The sequence below is a fragment of the Malania oleifera genome, chromosome 5 (assembly GCF_029873635.1).
Source record: "Malania oleifera isolate guangnan ecotype guangnan chromosome 5, ASM2987363v1, whole genome shotgun sequence".
In the NCBI taxonomy this organism is placed as follows: domain Eukaryota; kingdom Viridiplantae; phylum Streptophyta; class Magnoliopsida; order Santalales; family Ximeniaceae; genus Malania; species Malania oleifera.
Genome location: NC_080421.1, coordinates 72629496 through 72648768, shown reverse-complemented (window position 1 = coordinate 72648768; position 19273 = coordinate 72629496). Strand labels below are relative to the sequence as shown.

The window sequence follows — 19273 nt, the reverse complement described above, 5'->3', positions numbered from 1 at the left end:
TTTGGGTACTAACTGATGTGAATGCAGTCAAATCCTGTTCTTGAAGCATTTGGCAATGCAAAGACGGTTCGAAATAACAATTCTAGGTGAGAAACTGCTATATTCATGCAATGAGTATACTGTGGTGTCTTTGTTCATTTTCTGCATCCCCCTCTGGACCTCATATTGCGCATCTGATTTGCGTGAATGGGAACTGTTACCTCCTTCCAATTACACCTAGTATTTTTGTGGGACCTTTCAGCGTTAATTTGCAACTCCATACTACTTTGAGTTGTAGGGGTTATTTTCAAAGGATGGATTCACACCAAATAAATGCGGGATGTTTGTATTGTTACAATCTGTCGTAATTCTAGGATTACTAGTTAGGTTGCTGCACATTTGCTAAATATGTTAAATTGTTTATGTTTTTGGAGATTGGAGATGGAGACTGGGGATATCTTGTAGTATAAATTTTCACCACTGATAGAAACATTGATTTGACACAATATCTAACCTGCTCACTTGTATATGTTCAAATAGTGCATACCTTAACTCAAAAAAATAGTGCGTAGCTAAAAATTTTTGTTGGTCTGTCTTCATTTATATTCTTTTGAATTTATTAGCACAGCCGTTTTGGTAAATTTGTGGAGATTCAATTTGATAAGCATGGAAGGATATCAGGAGCTGCTATTAGAACTTATCTTCTTGAGAGATCTCGTGTTTGCCAAGTTTCAGATCCTGAGCGCAACTATCACTGTTTTTATCTTCTTTGTGCAGCACCACCAGAGGTAGGTATCTGAATTTATCTCCTGTTTTTGTACTGCATACGCTCTGATTGAGAATTGAGATTGGACAAAAGTTTTATCTAGAGAGTGTTATTTAGAAGTTTACAAATCTTATCAGGAAATTGAGAAATATAAGTTGGGAAATCCTAAATCGTTTCATTATCTCAATCAATCAAGTTGCTATGAATTGGCTGGTGTGAATGATGCCTACGATTATCTTGCGACTAGGAGAGCTATGGATATTGTTGGAATAAGTGAGAATGAACAGGTATAGCCTTATCCATTGGTCTATTTTATTTTTCTAGTTCTTTTTGATCTGACAGTGTGATCTCTGAAAAAATCAATATCATTACACAGAAACTGGTGGTAACCATTTCATTCACTTTGTTCTCTCTCTTTTTCAGGATGCAATTTTCAGAGTTGTTGCTGCAATTCTTCATCTTGGTAATATTGATTTTGATACAGGGGAAGAAATTGATTCATCAGTACTAAAAGATGACCAATCCAAATTTCATCTTCAAATGACCGCTGAACTTCTTATGTGAGACTTTTTAATCTGTTTATTTATTGATACCTTTTAATTTGTTTGTCATGGTATTAGTTGATTTAATTTTATTTCAGGTGTGATCCTCATGCATTAGAGGATGCACTTTGTAAGCGTGTGATGATCACCCCAGAGGAAGTTATCAAGAGGAGTCTTAATCCTGTTGCTGCAACAGTTAGTCGAGATGGTTTAGCTAAGACAATTTATTCACGGTTATTTGACTGGTATGGTGTTAGATTCTGAGTCAATTTTTCACTATGCATCATGATTTACTGTAAACCATGTGGTGTCTTATTTTCCTTAATAACAGAGAATAAACTTAGTTGTGCATATGATACTTAGGGTGCATGATTTTTTTGTAAACAGGTTGGTTGATAAAATCAATGTCTCAATTGGGCAAGATCCTGATTCAAAGTCTCTGATTGGGGTTCTTGATATCTATGGTTTTGAAAGCTTTAAGACTAATAGGTAATGATCAATAAATTGAAAAGCAAAGTTCTGATACCAGATTTAGTTACTTATTTGGCTATTCAATTGTTGTGAATTGAATTACAATGTTTCATGCTATACAGTTTTGAGCAGTTCTGTATTAATTTTACAAATGAGAAGCTGCAACAACACTTCAATGAGGTATGGTTTTAGTTACTTTTGACAACAAAAGCTTGAAGTCCTTTTTTTTTTTTTCCAGGTTTCCCTAAATTCTTAATTCCTGTTCAACTGTTTAATTCAGCATGTGTTCAAGATGGAGCAAGATGAGTACTCTAAAGAGGAAATTGATTGGAGTTACATTGAATTTGTTGACAATCAAGATGTGTTAGATCTCATTGAAAAGGTTCTCTTCCCTTTGCACTTATTCTAGTACTTTGTTCTCTCACCAGAACTAATCATTAAGTTTGATTAGCCAGTGCACACATTTTCCCAGAAGTAATTGTTCTGACAGTGCATGTAAGCTTTTCTCCCTTTCACCAAATGGAGTCTTCCTATTTGCTAGCTTTTACGTTACCGTTGGTTCATTGTAATGTCTATTCAAGGAATAGAGTGCCTATAATACAAGGATTTTATAGTTTACACAAAAAGAATGCAAAATTTTTTTGAGTGCATAACATGGGATAGAGTAGGAATAATGATTGCCAAATTTTATCTTATCATACTGGGTATGGGAATCATATTTGATTTTGGAAAGATGTTTGGGTGGGTGAGGTTTCACTGGAATCTTTGTTCCCTCATCTTTTCAGATTGTCTATCTTGTATAATGCCTTGATTAATGCTTTTTATTCTTTTGAGGTGGGTTCTCTTTCTTGGGATTTTCATTTTTTTAGAAATCTCAATGAGAGAGGCTGGGGATATGACCATGTTGTTCTGGGTGCTGGATTCTTTTGTTCCTCAAATGGTTGGTGACTCAAGAATTTGGATTTGGGATTCTTCTGGTTCATTTTTCACAAAATCTTTTCTTGCCCAGTTGTTGAAAGGAGAACTCATTTTCCCTTGAACCATTTTATGTGGAAGGCTAAGATTGCTTGTAAGATCATGGCTTTTATGTGTACTTTGGTTCTTAATAGGCTTAATACTAATGATTTGCTGCGAATGAGGAGATCTTATGAAGCCATAAGTCCTGATATTTGTATCATGTGTTTGGAGGCAAGAGAGATCAGCATCATTTGTTTCTCCACTTTCGGGTGGCTAGGCAGCTTTGGGTTTTTCTTTTCTCAGTTTTAAGGAGGCTTTGGTGCTCCCCCAGACTGTTGATGTTTTTGTGCTGGTGCAGTACATTCTTTGGGAAGAGTAAAAGGGGAATAGTTTTATGGATGTGTGCAGTTTTTGGAATTTTTTGGACCTTGTGGATTGAAATGAATGAAAGGATTTTCAATGTAAGGAAAATTCCTTTCATTTTCTTTGGGATAGAGTTACTTTCATGGCTTCCTATTTGGCTCACTCTTTGGGTTTCTTTCAGGGAATTTTATTGTCAGATCTTCAGAGGGACTGGAAAGAGGCTTTGATGTAATTGTTTTTGTTTATGTTTGTCTTTAAAAGGATATCTTATCCTCCTTTCTCTGTAATATTCTCTCTTTTATTTTTCTCTATAAAATAAAATATCTATTCTCATCCCTTTCCATGTTGGATGGAATAAAACAAACTTTTGCATGGGTGACTTGTTTTAAAATCATTACATCAATATACAATTTTTATTACATTTCCCATTTTATTCCATCCTTTTCCTAAGAATAAATATTCCAGGAACCAAATGCAGCTTTAGATAATTAACCAAAGCTTAAGCTGTTACAAAATGGGGTAACAATGTATATCAAGCACCCATGCTCTCTTAACACTCCAATTCGCATCAGCCCCTGCAAGAGCCAGCCTCGTGGTAGGTTGGGGGACCAGCCTCATGGAAGCCGGCCCTTGCAGCCGCAGGGTGAACCCTCATGAAAGCTAGTTCTCTCAGGATGGAGTCTCTGCTACCAGCCCCACAAGGCTGACCTCCCTGAGAGCCAGCCCTATGCAGTAGCCAATCCCAGCGAAGGCCTGCTCTGTGGAAGCCAAGCCCTTTGCATGATGGTTGGACCCTGCTACCGTTGATATGCTTGGGCAAAAGATTTTAAAAAAATAAACACGTGCAGTTTTTTTTTCAAAGATTAAATCAAAATGAGATTTTGTTAGTCTTATGAGATGCTGAAGATGAGTTGATCTCCAGTTTTGGCTCCTTACTCTTTTTCTTTTATTAGGAAAACAAAAAACTAGGGAGAACATGATATCCTCCCATTACAAAGGAAAGCAGTAAAACAAAAGGAAAGTAAATACAAGACAAATCAACAGAGTAATGCCAGTGCCAACCAATCCTGCTGCATGTCTTCCAAAAAAACATGCTGAAAGAATCCATTTTCCAAGCACCAAAGGAACTGCCAGGAAGACCTCTCTGCTGCAAAGCGTATTACTGGAAGTGGAAACACCTTAAAGAATCCTAGCATTTCTTTCCGACCAAATGCACCAAACAATAGCCAAAACAGTGCATCACCACAAAATTTCCCTCTCTTTCCTCTGATCTAACCTCCAAACATAATAACACAAAAACGGTCCAAAGAAGCTGGGTGCACCCAATATTCACCAAATAGTCAAATACCCAAACAAAATTTTCCAAGATCTCCAAGAGAGGGGACGATGTGAAAACAAGTGAGAGCAATAGTCTTGGTAGATAGGGCCTTGCTAGGTCTTCACTTCTGAAGTAAATCATTAATATTGATTTCTCAGGGATGGAGCCCAAGAAAAGCCCTTAATTTTTTAAAGAACTTAGCTTTCCAGATTACAGAATGTGGTGACATTGGCTCCTTGCTCCTTTATCACTCCTTCTCCTTTACCGTCCTTGTAATTTACTCCCAAATTGGGGTATAGGATTGGAGTCGAATGCTTGGAGAGGATGGTCTAGAGATCTCTCCTCTCCCTTCCCGATGCCTTTTATATCTTTCTTGCCATATCTTAACTTTTGTGCACTACATTGTCTTTCATGAATGTGGTGATATCCTCTTTCTGGAAACTCGAGGCTGCCTTGCTTTTGCTAAATATCCTAGTTTTCATTGCCCTGTCTTGTACATTTGACAGATTTTATTACATGGGGAACTTCTTCACGGTATTTGAAAGATTTCTAGGGGCTAAATGCTTGAAATTACCATTTTGCTCTATCGGACATCCATTACTGGTGCACAACATAGACTTCCTCCCCTTTCAATCATGCAAGCTATCCCAAATGTTTCGATATGCAACTTTTACATAGGTTTTTTCCCTAAAATTAAGGAAACAAAATTTGGCAACAATATCAAATTCCTGAAAAATGAAAATTACAAAATAAAATTCAATAAACAAGACCGTGAACTATGCCTACTCCAATGATAAACACAAAAATCCTGTCCAATGTAATCTCCCTTGTCTGAATTTTCTGTGGAGTTTTCCTTTTTCTATACCATCTCTTCCTCTTGCTCTCCCTAGAAATAAGGTTTTATCGCAGCAACTAAAGTATTTACCATAAGTAAATGAAATAGATGGAAATTTATGGAAAAGTTATAAGCATGAGCTGCGGTTGTGCCGCCAAATCTGTCTCTTGAAACTTTCCAAGTGTCTACTGCTAGCTTTTTTTATATTTCGCCCCCAAATAATTCGTTTGTTACTTTGACCCCAAACCTTACTCTTATTCCATTTTTAGACTCCTTCATATTCTGATTTCATCCAAGCCTCTCTTTGCACAGATGAAATTTAGTCACATTCAGTCACATTCATGGGCATACTGACTTGAAGAATGAACATTATTTTCCTCTTAAAACTAATACATATTGACGCTTAACACAAACTAATCAAAAGGACAGATTGTTAACCACACAAGTTATGCAATTTGATCATGTTAGAGTACTACTTTACCTAAAAGCTGAAGCTGCTAGGTTGTGGACCAATAATGCATATCAAGCTTTAACACTCCCCTGCGCATGCAGCCCAACAGCACAAGGAGGGATAAACACACAATAAATAACGCCCATAATAGCTGTAAATTTTTAAACACCACTCAATAAATGTGGGCAACAATACTAGAACCTAGGACCTACTAGTAACTAGCTCTGATACCATGTTAAATTATCAATTTGCCTAAAAGCTTAAGTTGTTAGGTTGTGGGCCAGCAATGTATATCAAGCCTCAACACTCCTCCACACGTGCAGCCTGACAGCATGTTGGAAGATAAATAGAAGATAGAGTATTGACAAAACAGTAACACGAGGGTGACAAGAAATCATAACAAACAAAATTAGATATTGGATGTTGGGTACAAGTGCATTTACCTTTCTGAACAACTATGGATGGATCAATGTATCGGAAATAAGATCTGATGAGGGGACTATAGGCGTAGTAGAGCTGGAGGAGGCTTTCCTTCCTTGAGTTTCTCTATGTATACCTGCAAATTGGGATGACCAAGTGACGAGAAGGACTGAAATTGGGTGAAGATGTTGGAGGATTGGGGACAATTAATAGGTTTAGATTTGGAAGGCAAGGCAGAGGAAGGGACTCATCAAAGTCAACAGAACCAAAGGAATTATAGTAGTATGGTGTAGACTCAAAAAAGGTGACATCAGCAGAAACAAAGAATAGATTTAATGTAGGGCTATAATATCGATATCCCTTTTAAGTATAGTAGTAGCCTAGAAAAATACATTTGATAGCATGAGGATCCAACTTATTCGTTCTTGGAGTTAACTAGTGGACAGAGGACACACAATTGAATATATAAGAAGGAAGGGAGAACAAAGGAGCCTAAGGGAAGATAATTGAATATAAGATTTTACCACCAAGGATAGAGGATGACATTTTATTGATGAGGGAGCAAGTTATGAGCACAACATCACTCCAAAAAACTTTGGGGGCATTCATTTGATAATATAGGGTACAAGTGACTTCAAGAATATGTTTGTTTTTCTATTTTGCAACTCCATTTTATTATGGAGTGTGGGCACAAGAGGACTGATGGATCATACCAGAATTAGTCATATAGGTAGTGAATTGGGTACTGAATTACTCCTTAGTATTATCACTATGAAGTATCTTGCCTGGCATATCAAATCGAGCCTTTATTTGAGAATAGAAGACACAAAAGATATTAAACAACTTAGAGTGATCTTTCATTAAATACGACCAAGCCATCCTAGAGTAGTTAGCAATGAACGTAACAGAGTATCGAAGCCCCAACTTTGATGTGACACGACTAGGACCCCAAACATTAGAATGGACTAGCACGAAAGGACTAACTGTCCTAAGGGAACACGATGATGTTTTCCCAATTGACAAGATTCACACTCAAGATTAGGCAGGAACTAGCTGTTTCAACTTGTTCAATGACGGATGACCAAGGAGACAATGTATTTTTTAAGTGGTGTAGCAGTGGATGTGTAGGCAATGGGAGGAGAGTGCGACTCAAAGTGGTAAAGCCTATGAGCCTCACGTCCTATGCCAATCATTTTCCTCTTCTTTAGATCTTGAATAACCACAAAATCAGGAAAGAAGGTTACAAAACAATTTAGTGACTTTATAAACTTACTAACTGACACGAGCTTGAAAGGGGATTTAAGAATGTATAAAACGAGATGGAGGGAGTAGGATTTATTGTTCCTATCCCCTTAATTGTAGTAGTGAACCCATTAGCATGGGTAACTCGAGGTAGATTTTTAGGATACTGGAGTGCAGAAAGAAGTTTGTTGCACCTGTCATATGGTCAGTGGCAGCAAAATAGATAACCCAAGAACAAGTGATAGACATATCAGATGACATACAGACTGTAGGATTACCTTTCTAGGCAAAAGATGCAATGTGATAAGATGCTTGTTGAGACGATTGATACTGTAGAAACCTTGAATACTTCTCCTCTGATATAGTTAGTATCCAGTTCACTCAAACAAGTGACCAATGAGGGAACCATACTTTTGGGATTTGTGAACTCCATCCCAAAATTCACAAACTTAGACCAATGATAACAAGATTAATTGCTGGAACAATTGGAACAACCACGAACAAGGTGACCCACCATGAATGAATCACCAATAAATCAGCACAAGGCTACCACATCGCCAAGAAACTTAGACACAGCCCCAAGAAACCAGCACACAGCAGTGGAACTATTGGAACAACCACAAACAAGGTGACCCACCATGAATGAATCATAAATAAATCAGCACAAGGCTGCCACAGCACCAAGAAACTTAGACACAGCCCCAAGAAACCAACACATGTCACTAGAACAATTGGAGCAACCACGAACAAGGTGAACCACTGAAACTACCATGGACAAGTTGCCAACAAACTAATATAACACTGCCACAGCCTCACAAAAACAGCTTATGAACACTATTGCTGCTCCAAGAGAATCACCAATGGCGTTTACATTGTACACCCAGCGACAACCAACCACAGACTTATTAGGAGGAAGAGGTACCAAATCTCAAGTATCATTATCATGTTGCGTATGCATCTCCTCAACCATTGTAGTCCTCCACCCAGAATGGGATAGATACATTGTTGGCTCACAACCTAACAACTTAAGCTTTTAGGTAAAGTGGTATTTTAACATGGTATCAGAGCCTTAACAGATCATGTTTAGCTTGAATAAATTTTAGGGTTGTTGTGTACTCATTCTTTCTTTCATCTCTACTTCTGCATGTTTTCCTTTCTCTCCAATCACGCATTAAAATGTGTATTTGTGTGCATATATGTGCCTCTGTGCATGTCATCTAAAGTCTAAATTTCTAATAGAGTAGAAAAGAATTAATAATTTTCAGCATGCCAAAAGCAGAATGAAAAGTTCTATTAAAAGCTTTGGATTTGATTATTTGTATTAGAAAATGGCAATGAGCTTTGTATGACAAATGATCAGGCTATAATTTTCTCTTAATGTGATCTTTTTTACATTCTTTCTTGCTAGTAGAATGGGTATCTGCATCATTAAATACTTCTAATTCAAAAAAATATTTTGGGTTTATTAACTATTTTCCACTGCAAAATGTTTTGAGTTTCTGGTAAACTGAAATCTTATCATGTTAACGTGTGATGCTCCTTTAATAGAATTATGATTCCATCATAGGAGAATGTTCTACAAGTTTTAGCAGGAAGCAATGGTGGATTGGATAGGTCCAAATTAGTGAAATTCAACTTTTATCTTATGAGTAGTCTGTAGAAGTCAAAATTGCAAACACTAGACAGGGCTCATAATCATTCTCAAACGGGGGTCAAGTTAATTATGGCTTAATTCTTCACTTTGAAGAAGGAAAAGAAAAAAAGGAAACATAGTAAAGAAGGGAAAAGAGAAACAATAGATTTGGAAAAAAAAAAAATTTAAAGAGGCAGTCTTCTTGAAGTTTTCTGCCCTGTCTTCCTCAGTCAAGATAGATAGGAATCATCTCTCCTTTGATTGGTGAAGGATTTTTTGGAAGAAGAATAACCATTCTTATTAAATTTCAAGAGACAGGATTACAAGATAAATAGTAGAGGAAGACCACCAAATTAGGAAGGCCACAAAATCAGCAAATCAAATCACCACAAAATCAGCAAATCAAATCAGCAGATCTCTAGGCTAGAGAATAGGAAATTGAAACTACTAGAATCTGAAATAGTAATTTCAGATTTTATTCAAAAAATAGAATTTCCTAATTTATAACCTAGAAATCTGACACCCCCCCTCATATTGGAGCGTAGATATCTATCATGCCCAACTGTCTTACAAAGAGCTCAAAACTAGGTCTGAAAAGTCCTTTGGTGAAGATATCAACTATTTGTTGAGTGTAGGGACAAAAGGCATGCAAACAGCTCCACTATCGATCTTCTCTTTTATGAAGAGTCTGTCAATCTCCACATGCTTTGTGCGATCATGTTGTACTAGATTTTGAGTAATACTTATGGCAGCTTTGTTGTCACATTACAACTTCATTGGCATGTTCACCAGCATCCGCAGCTCGTCAAGAATTTTCTTCAGCCATAGCATCTCACAAACTCCGTTAGCCATAGCCCTATATTTTGCCTCGTCACTGGTCCTTGCAACCACATTCTATTTCTTGCTTCGCCTTGGGACCATATTTCCACAGACATAAGTACATAACTTGACATGGATCTCCTATCAATAACTGAGCCTGCCCAATCTGCATCAGTGTATGCCTCTATGTTCTGCTGTGTGGTCTTCTAGAAGAGTAAACCCTTGCTTGATGTACTTTTGAAGTATATAAGAATCCAATAAACTGCTTCAAGATGTTTCTCGTAGGGTGAATGCATAAGCTAGCTTACCAAACTTACAACAAAAGCAATATTGGGCCGTGTATGTGATAAGTAAATTAACTTTCCCACCAACTTTTGATACCGAGTTGTATTCACTGGATCACCTTCCTTGTCATCTCCAAGTTTCTGATTGGGATCTATTGGAGTGTTTGCTGGCCTACAACCGCTCATCACAGTCTCCTTAAGGAGGTCAAGGACATACTTCCGTTGGGAGACAACAATTTCTTTCTTCGACCGAGCAACCTCCATTCCAAGGAAATACCTCTGAGATCCTAAGTCATTGATCTCAAATGTTGATGAGAGGGAAGTCTTCAATTGGTTCATCTCAAGTACGTCATCTCCAGTGAGAATTATATTATGTACGTACACAATCAGTATCGCTATCTTCCCATCTTGTGAAATTCTTATAAACATCATATGATCACCTTGCCCTTGAGTATACGCCTGACTTTTAACAAACTGAATGAATTTCTCAAACCAAGCTCTTGGTGACTATTTTAACCCATATAAGGACTTCTTCAGTTTACACACCTTTGTGCCAAACTTTTCACCAAATCTTGGAGGTGCATCCATGTACATTTCTTCCTCTAGGTATTCACTAAGAAATGCATTTTTTACGTCTAATAGTTGTAGAGGCCACTCACAATTAGATGCAAGTGACAAAAGAACTCTTACAGGGTTTAGCTTTGCAATTGGGGCGAATGTCTCCAAGTAATCAATGCCATAGGTCTGAGTGAACCCCTTGGCGACCAATCGAGCTTTATACTATTCTAGAGAACCATCAGATTTATACTTGACTGTGAACACCCATTTGCACCCTACAATTGTCTTTCCTCTTGGTAGATCAACTAACTCCCATGTGCCATTTTTTTCAAGAGCTTTCATCTCCTCGAAGATAGCCTCCTTCCACTCAGGAGCTTTTAGAGCATCCTGCACAGTATTAGGAATCTCTGTACAAGAAAATTGTGAGGTAAAAGCATGAATAACAAGTGAGAGATTTTCATATGACACATAATTGGACAATGGATGTTGGGTGCAAGACCTTACACCCTTTTGGACAGCAATGGGAAGTTCAGAATCATCGAACTCGGGATTGGAACCAGACTCGGGTTCAGAACTAGAGGACTTAGGAGTTAGGACTCAAAGATGAAATGGACTGAACATGAGGTAAAGGCTCGGTGAGGACATTACTTGGAGGGTTTACGGATTCTGGACAGTGTAAAGGATTGGAAGACCCTTTCTTTCGAGTTGTCCTCTGTCGCGAGTAGACAATGTCAAATGGTACCAACGCTGTGGTGTTTTTTTTTCTGTTTCTCTTTTGTTAGTCATTGTAGGATCATGAACATCATGAGATGGCACTGTGGGAAGACCTACCTTTCAGTACCTAAAAAACTCGACTCACTTTCTCCTGGTATAATAAAGCTTAGGTTTTTAGGTTGAATAATCAAAGTTGGAGAAGGATCATTTTGCGAATCTTCAGTTTGGAAAAAAATCATGAAACAGCTGGATTTTGTTTTGGTCCCCCCCCCCCCCGGTTCCCCCCCGAAGATGAGGTGTAGCATAGGGATGTAATTCAAAGAATGTAACATCCATGGTAACAAACATTTTTTTGAAAATGGGGTCAAAACATTTATACCCCTTTTGAGTGGGAGCAAAACCAACAAACACACATTTTGTGGCTCGGGGTTCAAGTTTTCCTCGATTATGACTATGAATTGGAACAAAAGCAATACAACCAAATATTTTTAGTGGTAAATAAGAAGACAACTAATTTGTTGGATAAAACTTATGAAAAACATCAAAAGGTGTTTCAAAGCTTAAAACCTTATTAGGTGTTCTATTTATGATATATGTAGCAGTAAGAATAGCTTCACCCCAAAGATATTTAGGTACCTGATTAGTAAAAAGCAATGCTCGAGCTATTTCCAACGAGTGTTTGTTTTTTCTTTCAGCCAAACCATTTTGTTGTGGAGTGTCGACACAAGAGCTTTGATGAACAATTCCTTTTTCAAGAAAAAATTGGCCCAAAATGTTATTGAAATATTCTCAACTATTATCACTCCACAATATTTGAATATTTTTTTGAAATTGTGTTTGTACCATGGTGTAAAAATTTTTGAAAATTGTTTCCACTTCGGATTTTTCCTTTATCAAATAAACCCAACTTAATCTCGTGTGAACATCAATCAAGGTCACAAACCATTTTTTTTTTCAGAATACGTAGATGTTCTACATGGGCCCCAGATATCACTATCAATCACAGTAAATGGTGTAGTTGGTTTGTAGGGTTGGGTGGAAAAGGATGCACAATGATGTTTAGCAAACTAACAAACTTCACATTGAAAAGAAGATGGACTTTTATTCCGAAATAAATTGGGAAACAAGTATTTTAAATATTGAAAACTAGGATGGCATGACCTATAATGCCATAACATGATATCATTATCTTTGAAAACAGAAACAGAATTTAAACAAGTACTTTAACATTGTCTACTCGAGTTAGGTCCATCGTCAAAATAATAGAGTCCATCTTTTTCTTTAGCACTACCAATTATCCTCCCTCTGGTTGATTCCTGAAACTCACAATAAGAAGAGTAGAAATTAGCTTGACATTGATGATCAGAGGTAATTTTACTGATGGACAACAAATTGCAAGAGAAATTTGGAACGTGGAGCACATCATGGAGAGTTAACAACGAAGCAAGTTTGATAGTTCCTATCCCGGCAATTACTGAGAGTGAACCATCTGCAATTTTGACCTTTTTATTGCCTGCACATGGACTATAGGATGAGAACAATTTGGAGCAACCAATCATATGATCAGTTGCGCCAGAATCAATTATCCAAGAATGAATAGAATTAGGAATAACACCTAAAAACGCAGTAGCAAGAGAGTTATTCTTCTGTACCAAAGAACAAGACAGAGTTAAGGACAGTTTTGGAGATTGAAACAACTTGTACAGGTGCTTTAATTGCTCCTTGGTAAAAGGGACTGCATCCGAGTTGGTAGAAGGCTCCTGTGTCTCTTCAGCAATGGCTTGGTAGGCATGACTGTCACGTTTGGATTTTGGCTTCCAATTTGCTGCTTTACCATGAAGCTTCCAACACATCTCCTTCGTATGCCACAGTTTTTTGCAATGCTCGCACCATGGTTTCTTACGCCCATTGAGTTTTGTAATCGTGAGATAAAGGGCTGAATTCTGGGAATAGTAATCAGCAGATACAGACTTGGGAGGAATAGTGGGATTGGGCAGAATGGTTTCAGAAGTACCAGAAGAGCCGGTAGGATTTCTTTGGGCGCCGGTCATCGCTGACTTATATGACGTCATTAGAAGGAAGAACAAAATAGAAAAAGAGCACAAGGCTCTGATACCATTAAGGATTTTTTAGAAGAAGAATAATCATTCTTATTGAATTTCAAGAGACACAATTACAAGATAAATAGTAGAGGAAGACCACCAAATTAGGAAGGCCAAAAAATCAGCAAATCAAATCACCACAAAATCAGCAGATCTCTAGGCTAGAAAACAGGAAACTAAAACTACTAGAATTTGAAATAGTAATTTCAGATTTTATTCAAACAATAGAATTTCCTAATTTATTCCCTAGAAATCCGACAATAAGGTTCCTACATTGCGAGCTCTTAGAATACTGGAAAAATCTGGGAACAGAGAATCTTGTTGCCTATTGCTAAATAATGAAGTTAAATGGACGCAGGAACAATTCTGTGAATTTTGGACAGAATTCCATTTAATCAGGGTTAAAATGACTAGAAACCCAGGAGGGTCTTTGATCATTTGCTTGGTGTCAAACAAACTCGGACGCATGATTCTAATTGAGAAACTACTGTATTCTGGGGGAAGATTTTCTCTGCGAGTTCTAGAGGGAAAAAAGGCTTCAGGGTGGTGGATTTCCTGAAAATCACTGAAAGAAGATGAATGCATATTACAACAAAATGTGCAGAAAATACTGGGGTTTTTTTGTGTAGAAATTGTGGTTCCCCAGGATATAGAGAAGTATGAGGGAGAGAGCCTTGTGTATAATGGGCTTCCCAACGAGCCTAGTTATGAAGGGGTGGTGAAGAATGGAGTTTCTGTTGATCAGAAATGGAGGAATTCTGGTGATTCCAGTCTGAAAATTCAAGCAAGGAAATTTGTTGAGTTTTGGAAAGTGTGGATTTGGGAGGGAGAGATTTTTGGGCAGTATCTAAGCACAAATCTGTTTCAAAATTTTAAAAATTTCCCCTTAATGCTGCTGGTTTCACAGGAAATTCGTTGAGTTTGGAAAGTGTGGATTTGGGATGGAGAGATTTTCAGGCAGTATCTAGGCCCAAATCTGTTCCAAATTTTAAAAAATTTCCTCCTAAGGTTGCTGGATTCACAGGAATGTCATTGAGTTTGGAAAGTGAGGATTTTTCAAAATTTTAAAATATCCTCCTGAGGCTGATGCTTTGAAAGTGTAGCTGAAGGTAATTGAAGTGGAATTACGTATTTTGGGCTTGGAGAACTTACTCTAAAGCCTGTTTATCCAATAGGCCCAAGAAAGAAAAAATGGGCTGGCTTAGTAGGTTTAGTCTGGGTGCAAAAAGAGAAGCACAACTTAACTAAAAAAATGGGATACTTTAAGGGGCCTTCTTTGAATAATGGGGGCCTGGTTTACTGCCTTTGTGGGAGACAGACAAAATCATGAGGGTTGCTGAAGCTGCCAGAGAGATCAAAGAGAGGGTTGGAGATGCTTGAGAAATCAAAGAGGGAGGAGAAACCTGTGAAGGTGGCTCAATGCATCCCAGCCTGTTGAAATTGGCATTTTGATACCAATTTGTTGATGCGAATGCGCAGCAGAGACCTCGTAAAGTTGAATCAAACCGGAACAAGTAATGCAAGCACTCAACGATGAATATACGGAACAAGCAATCACTCACAATGAGAATAAGGAAAGCAAACAAAATCAAACACGACACAAGAATTTATGTGTTTCCGAAATTTGCCTACGTCCACAGGAGCAAGTGGCTGGATTTTCACTGTCACATGTGAAGCTTACATCAAGCTTATCAAACTAGGGTTACAAATATTGATTAAATACTAACCCTATGCATACAGAAGACTTCTACAATAACTAAAACGCTTTTGTAGCAATCCCCCGAAGGAAAATCCTCCAAAATCTCCCAATCTATTGATCACCAATTCAAAAATTCGTGACTTGCGCCAAACGAAACCTTCAACAGTTTCAGCAAACCATCGACGATTTGATGTTGAGACTGTTCTTGCTGCAAACTAAACCGTTGATGGTTTGATACTGAGAGCATATTGTCTCTCATACCGTCAACCAATCTGTTTACGGTTTGATCCTGGAACTAGCCTCCTTGTTCTTTGCATCACTATGCTTTCCCCAGTGCATGCGTTCCACTCAAATATGAGCCACATCTCCAACAATCTCCACATTGGCGAATATTCACCACTTAGGAGAAAAACTGAAAGCATAACCCCGCTACTCCACTTGGGCCAGTAGATTGGGACCACTTCCCGTCTAGCATCTGGAGACGTAAACCAAGTCCAAGTGACGCTTGAACTTGTCCATGGTAATAGGAACTCCACCTAGTTGAATGCCTAACTCCTTGAACGATCCTCTAAACCACAATGCTACCTTAACAACCTCAGCCATTGCCAAGTACTCCGACTCAGTTGTTAAAAATGCAACCTGAGACTGTACCCTGGACTTTCAAAAATTAGGCCTTCCCACAACATACCTTGTTGTAGACCTCCTGTCATCCAAGTCCCCTGTGTAGTCTGCATTCACGAATCTCACAACTGACGGATCACTTTGTTGCCCGCCGAAGCACCCCATTGCATTGGTGTAGGAAACCTTTGATATGTCTTGAACATCACCGTCCATCCTTGAGTACTGAGTGGTAGACAAATTAAATTGATTCGCCAACGGTGTACGGGTGACCAGTTTAACATTAACTATGCTAAACCTCTCCAACACTTCCTCCACAAAACTACCTTGAGATAACCACAATCTCCCTGCAGTTTCGTTCTCAAAGCTACCCTGAGATAACCACAATCTCCTTGTAGCTTTATCCTTGCAAATCTCCAACCCAAGAATCCTCTTGGCAGCACCCAAAACCTTCATGTCAAATTCCTTTCTCAACAGAGTTTTCGATTAATTAACCTTAATCGAAATCTTCCCAGCAATTGGCATGTCATTCACATAAAACAACAAGAATAATTACCCACTTGCATCCTATCACCCTCTTCCCCTCTCGAAGCTCCACCAACTCCCACACCTGATTCCTATGTAGTAACTCCATCTCCTCTACCATAACACTCGTCCATTTATTTTTCCCTTTGCTGTGCACCGCATTTTGAAAAATAGAAGGAACCTTGCTGGTAGTGATGAACACATAAGGCATCAGGTCATCAAACTCATACCTGAGGAGTGGCCTGATAGTGCACCTGGGCCTGTTGTAATTCTACTGGTCTCTCGAGCAAAAACTCCCTGCAATATGAACTATGTCATCTCTATCCTGAGACTGTAAATCCACTTGCATCACAATCTCCTTTCCGCTCCAATTTATACTGTGATACTGCTGGTCTCTTGAGCTAGAGCTCCTTGCACTTTTGCCCTAAGTCTCCAACTCCACCTGCACAACATGGTTGTTTGCTGGTGCAGTTTTCTAGCACCCACTTCTCTTCATCTACCTGAGTATGCTGCACCATGGCTTTAATCTCAAAACCCATGTCTCCACTGATCACCACGCCGTTTGCCATTGGATCGCCCAACTTGAACCCACCTTTCTTATACACCAGAAAGATGTACCATCCAGACATTACACCAAGTTTAGATCCCACCTCATTAGAAACGTGCATGGCTAAATATCCAAATTCTTTCACATCGGAGTGGTCTACCGCATAACATATCCACACCTCTCTTGCAACTCTCCCATCTAGTGATACCTTTGGCGATCGATTAATCGAGAAACAAGCCATACTCGCTGACTTTACCAAGAAGTTCCTTGCAAGCCCTGCATACAACCTTCCTTGATTTCAAAACTCCTTGAACACCAGCGTACTCAGCTTTAATGTCTGACCTGAGGAATTCTCTCTTGGTCTGATTTTCCACTTCAACCACAAGTTAAACCTGACAAACATCTCCAACTTGTGCTGCATGAGGTACCCCCAGACCTTTTCTAAAAAACTCACGAAGTATCCATGTCCAACCCATGATGCTACCCTCACCGGTCCCCAAACATCCAAAACAATGTAGTTAAGAATATCTTCCATTTTGTGTGTGGTTTTTTTTACACAAAACGACATTATCTGACTCAGAACTCTCAGCTACAGCTCCACCTACTAGGCTACAACTGTGTTACCTAGAAGTGTATAGAGGTTCCCTGCTAACCTCTGTCCCTTCATCACCATCAAGACGCCTTTACACACCTTAATTGTCCCACTTTTAGACTTGTAACTATACCTGTTACAATCCAAAGTGCCTAATGAAATCACATTCTTCCGTAGATCAAGTACATGCCTTACACCACATAATGTCCTTACCACACCATCATACATCTTGATTCTGATATCCCCCATTCCGACAACTTTGCAGATCGCATCGTTTCTCATCAGAACGGAACCAGAACTCACCAATCTGTAAGTGGTGAACCAGACTTTGTTGGGCGTCATGTGAAAAGAACATCCCAAGTCTAGGATCCAAGAATCTGTGAGGTGTTCTAAACCCGATAAAACAGAAACCATGTCACAATCACTGCTCCCCGAGTCTCCTTCTTTCACTACTTTCGCAGATTTTGACGAACCTTTTTGAGTTTCTGCATTCCCTTTCCCATTCTGGACACTTCGGTTTATGTGCCCAATTTTCCTACACTTGAAACAGCGAACATTCTTCCTCCTCCTGGACTGCGACTGAGTTTTATTACCACTTGATCTGCTCCAGAACATGGCTCTCCCACGATCCTAATTACCCTTCGCCACGAACCCTTCACCTTGTGAACTCTCATCTTCGGTCTTCCTCCTTTGATGGAACCCCAACAATGCACTCATGATATCCTCCAACTCCAGGGTTTCTTTCGCCCATGTCAGAGTCGTAACCAGATTCTCGTACGTAGGGGACGTAGGTAAGGAATTGAGCAGCATCAACGCTTTGTCTCCTTCCTTGAACTTCACATCAACTCACTTCAGATCACTAATGATCTAATTGAATACGTTGATGTACTAAGTCAGGTCTGAACCCTCTGCCATCTTAAAGCCAATATAGTTTTTGCTTAAGATGCAACTTGTTCGTCAATGATTTGGGCATGTATCGGCTCTCCAGTTTTAGCCAAATTGCTGCCGGCGATTCCTCATCTATGACGTGATACATCACGTCATCGGCTAGACAATGTCTGATAGTAGACGCAACTTTTGCTTCCAACTCGTGTTGTCCATGCCTTCCGGCTTCTTTCCGTATAGTGCCTTCACCATACCTTATTGCACCAGCAAGTCCTTAACCCTTCTCTGCCAAAGGTCGAAATTTACCATTCCATCGAACTTACTAACATCGAATTCAGCGAAGAGATCCTAGCCATTGCAACCAATAGCTCTGATACCAATTGTTGGTACAATTGGCACTCTGATACCAATTTGTTGATGCGAATGCGCAGCGGAAACCTCGCAAACTCGAATCAAACCGGAACAAGTAATGCAAACACTCAACGATGAATATACAGAACAAGTAATCACTCACAATGAGAATGAGGAAAGCAAACAAAATCAAACACGACACAAAAATTTACGTGGTTTGGCAATTTGCCTACGTCCACAGGAGCAAGCGGTTGGATTTTCACTATCACATATGAAGCTTACATCAAGCTTTTGAAACTAGGGTTACAAATATTGATTAAATACTAACCCTATGCATACAGAAAACTTCTACTATAACCATAACACTTCTGTATCAATCCCCTGGAGGAAAATCCTCCAAAATCTCCCAATCTACTGATCACCAATTCAAAAATCCGTGACTTGTGCCGAACGAAATCGTCAACGGTTTCAGCAAATTGTCAACTGTTTGATTCTGAGACTGTTCTTGCTGCAGACTAAACTGTCGATGGTTTGATACTGAGAGCAAACCGTCTCTTATACTGTCGTACAATCCGTCGATGGTTTGATCCTGCAAATAGCCT

The 19273-nt window shown here is 38.9% G+C and overlaps 1 protein-coding gene across 1 annotated transcript in view; it reads left to right on the top strand.

Moving 5' to 3' along the window:
* Positions 1-19273, top strand: part of LOC131155228 (myosin-9) — a 99868-nt gene that overhangs the window by 22303 nt on the left and 58292 nt on the right. Inside the window, exons 5-12 of the mRNA XM_058108219.1 lie at positions 28-86; positions 608-767; positions 883-1032; positions 1169-1305; positions 1386-1532; positions 1675-1776; positions 1881-1938; positions 2039-2140. Coding sequence (XP_057964202.1) covers positions 28-86; positions 608-767; positions 883-1032; positions 1169-1305; positions 1386-1532; positions 1675-1776; positions 1881-1938; positions 2039-2140 — 915 coding nt within the window. The remainder of the gene's footprint in view (positions 1-27; positions 87-607; positions 768-882; positions 1033-1168; positions 1306-1385; positions 1533-1674; positions 1777-1880; positions 1939-2038; positions 2141-19273) is intronic.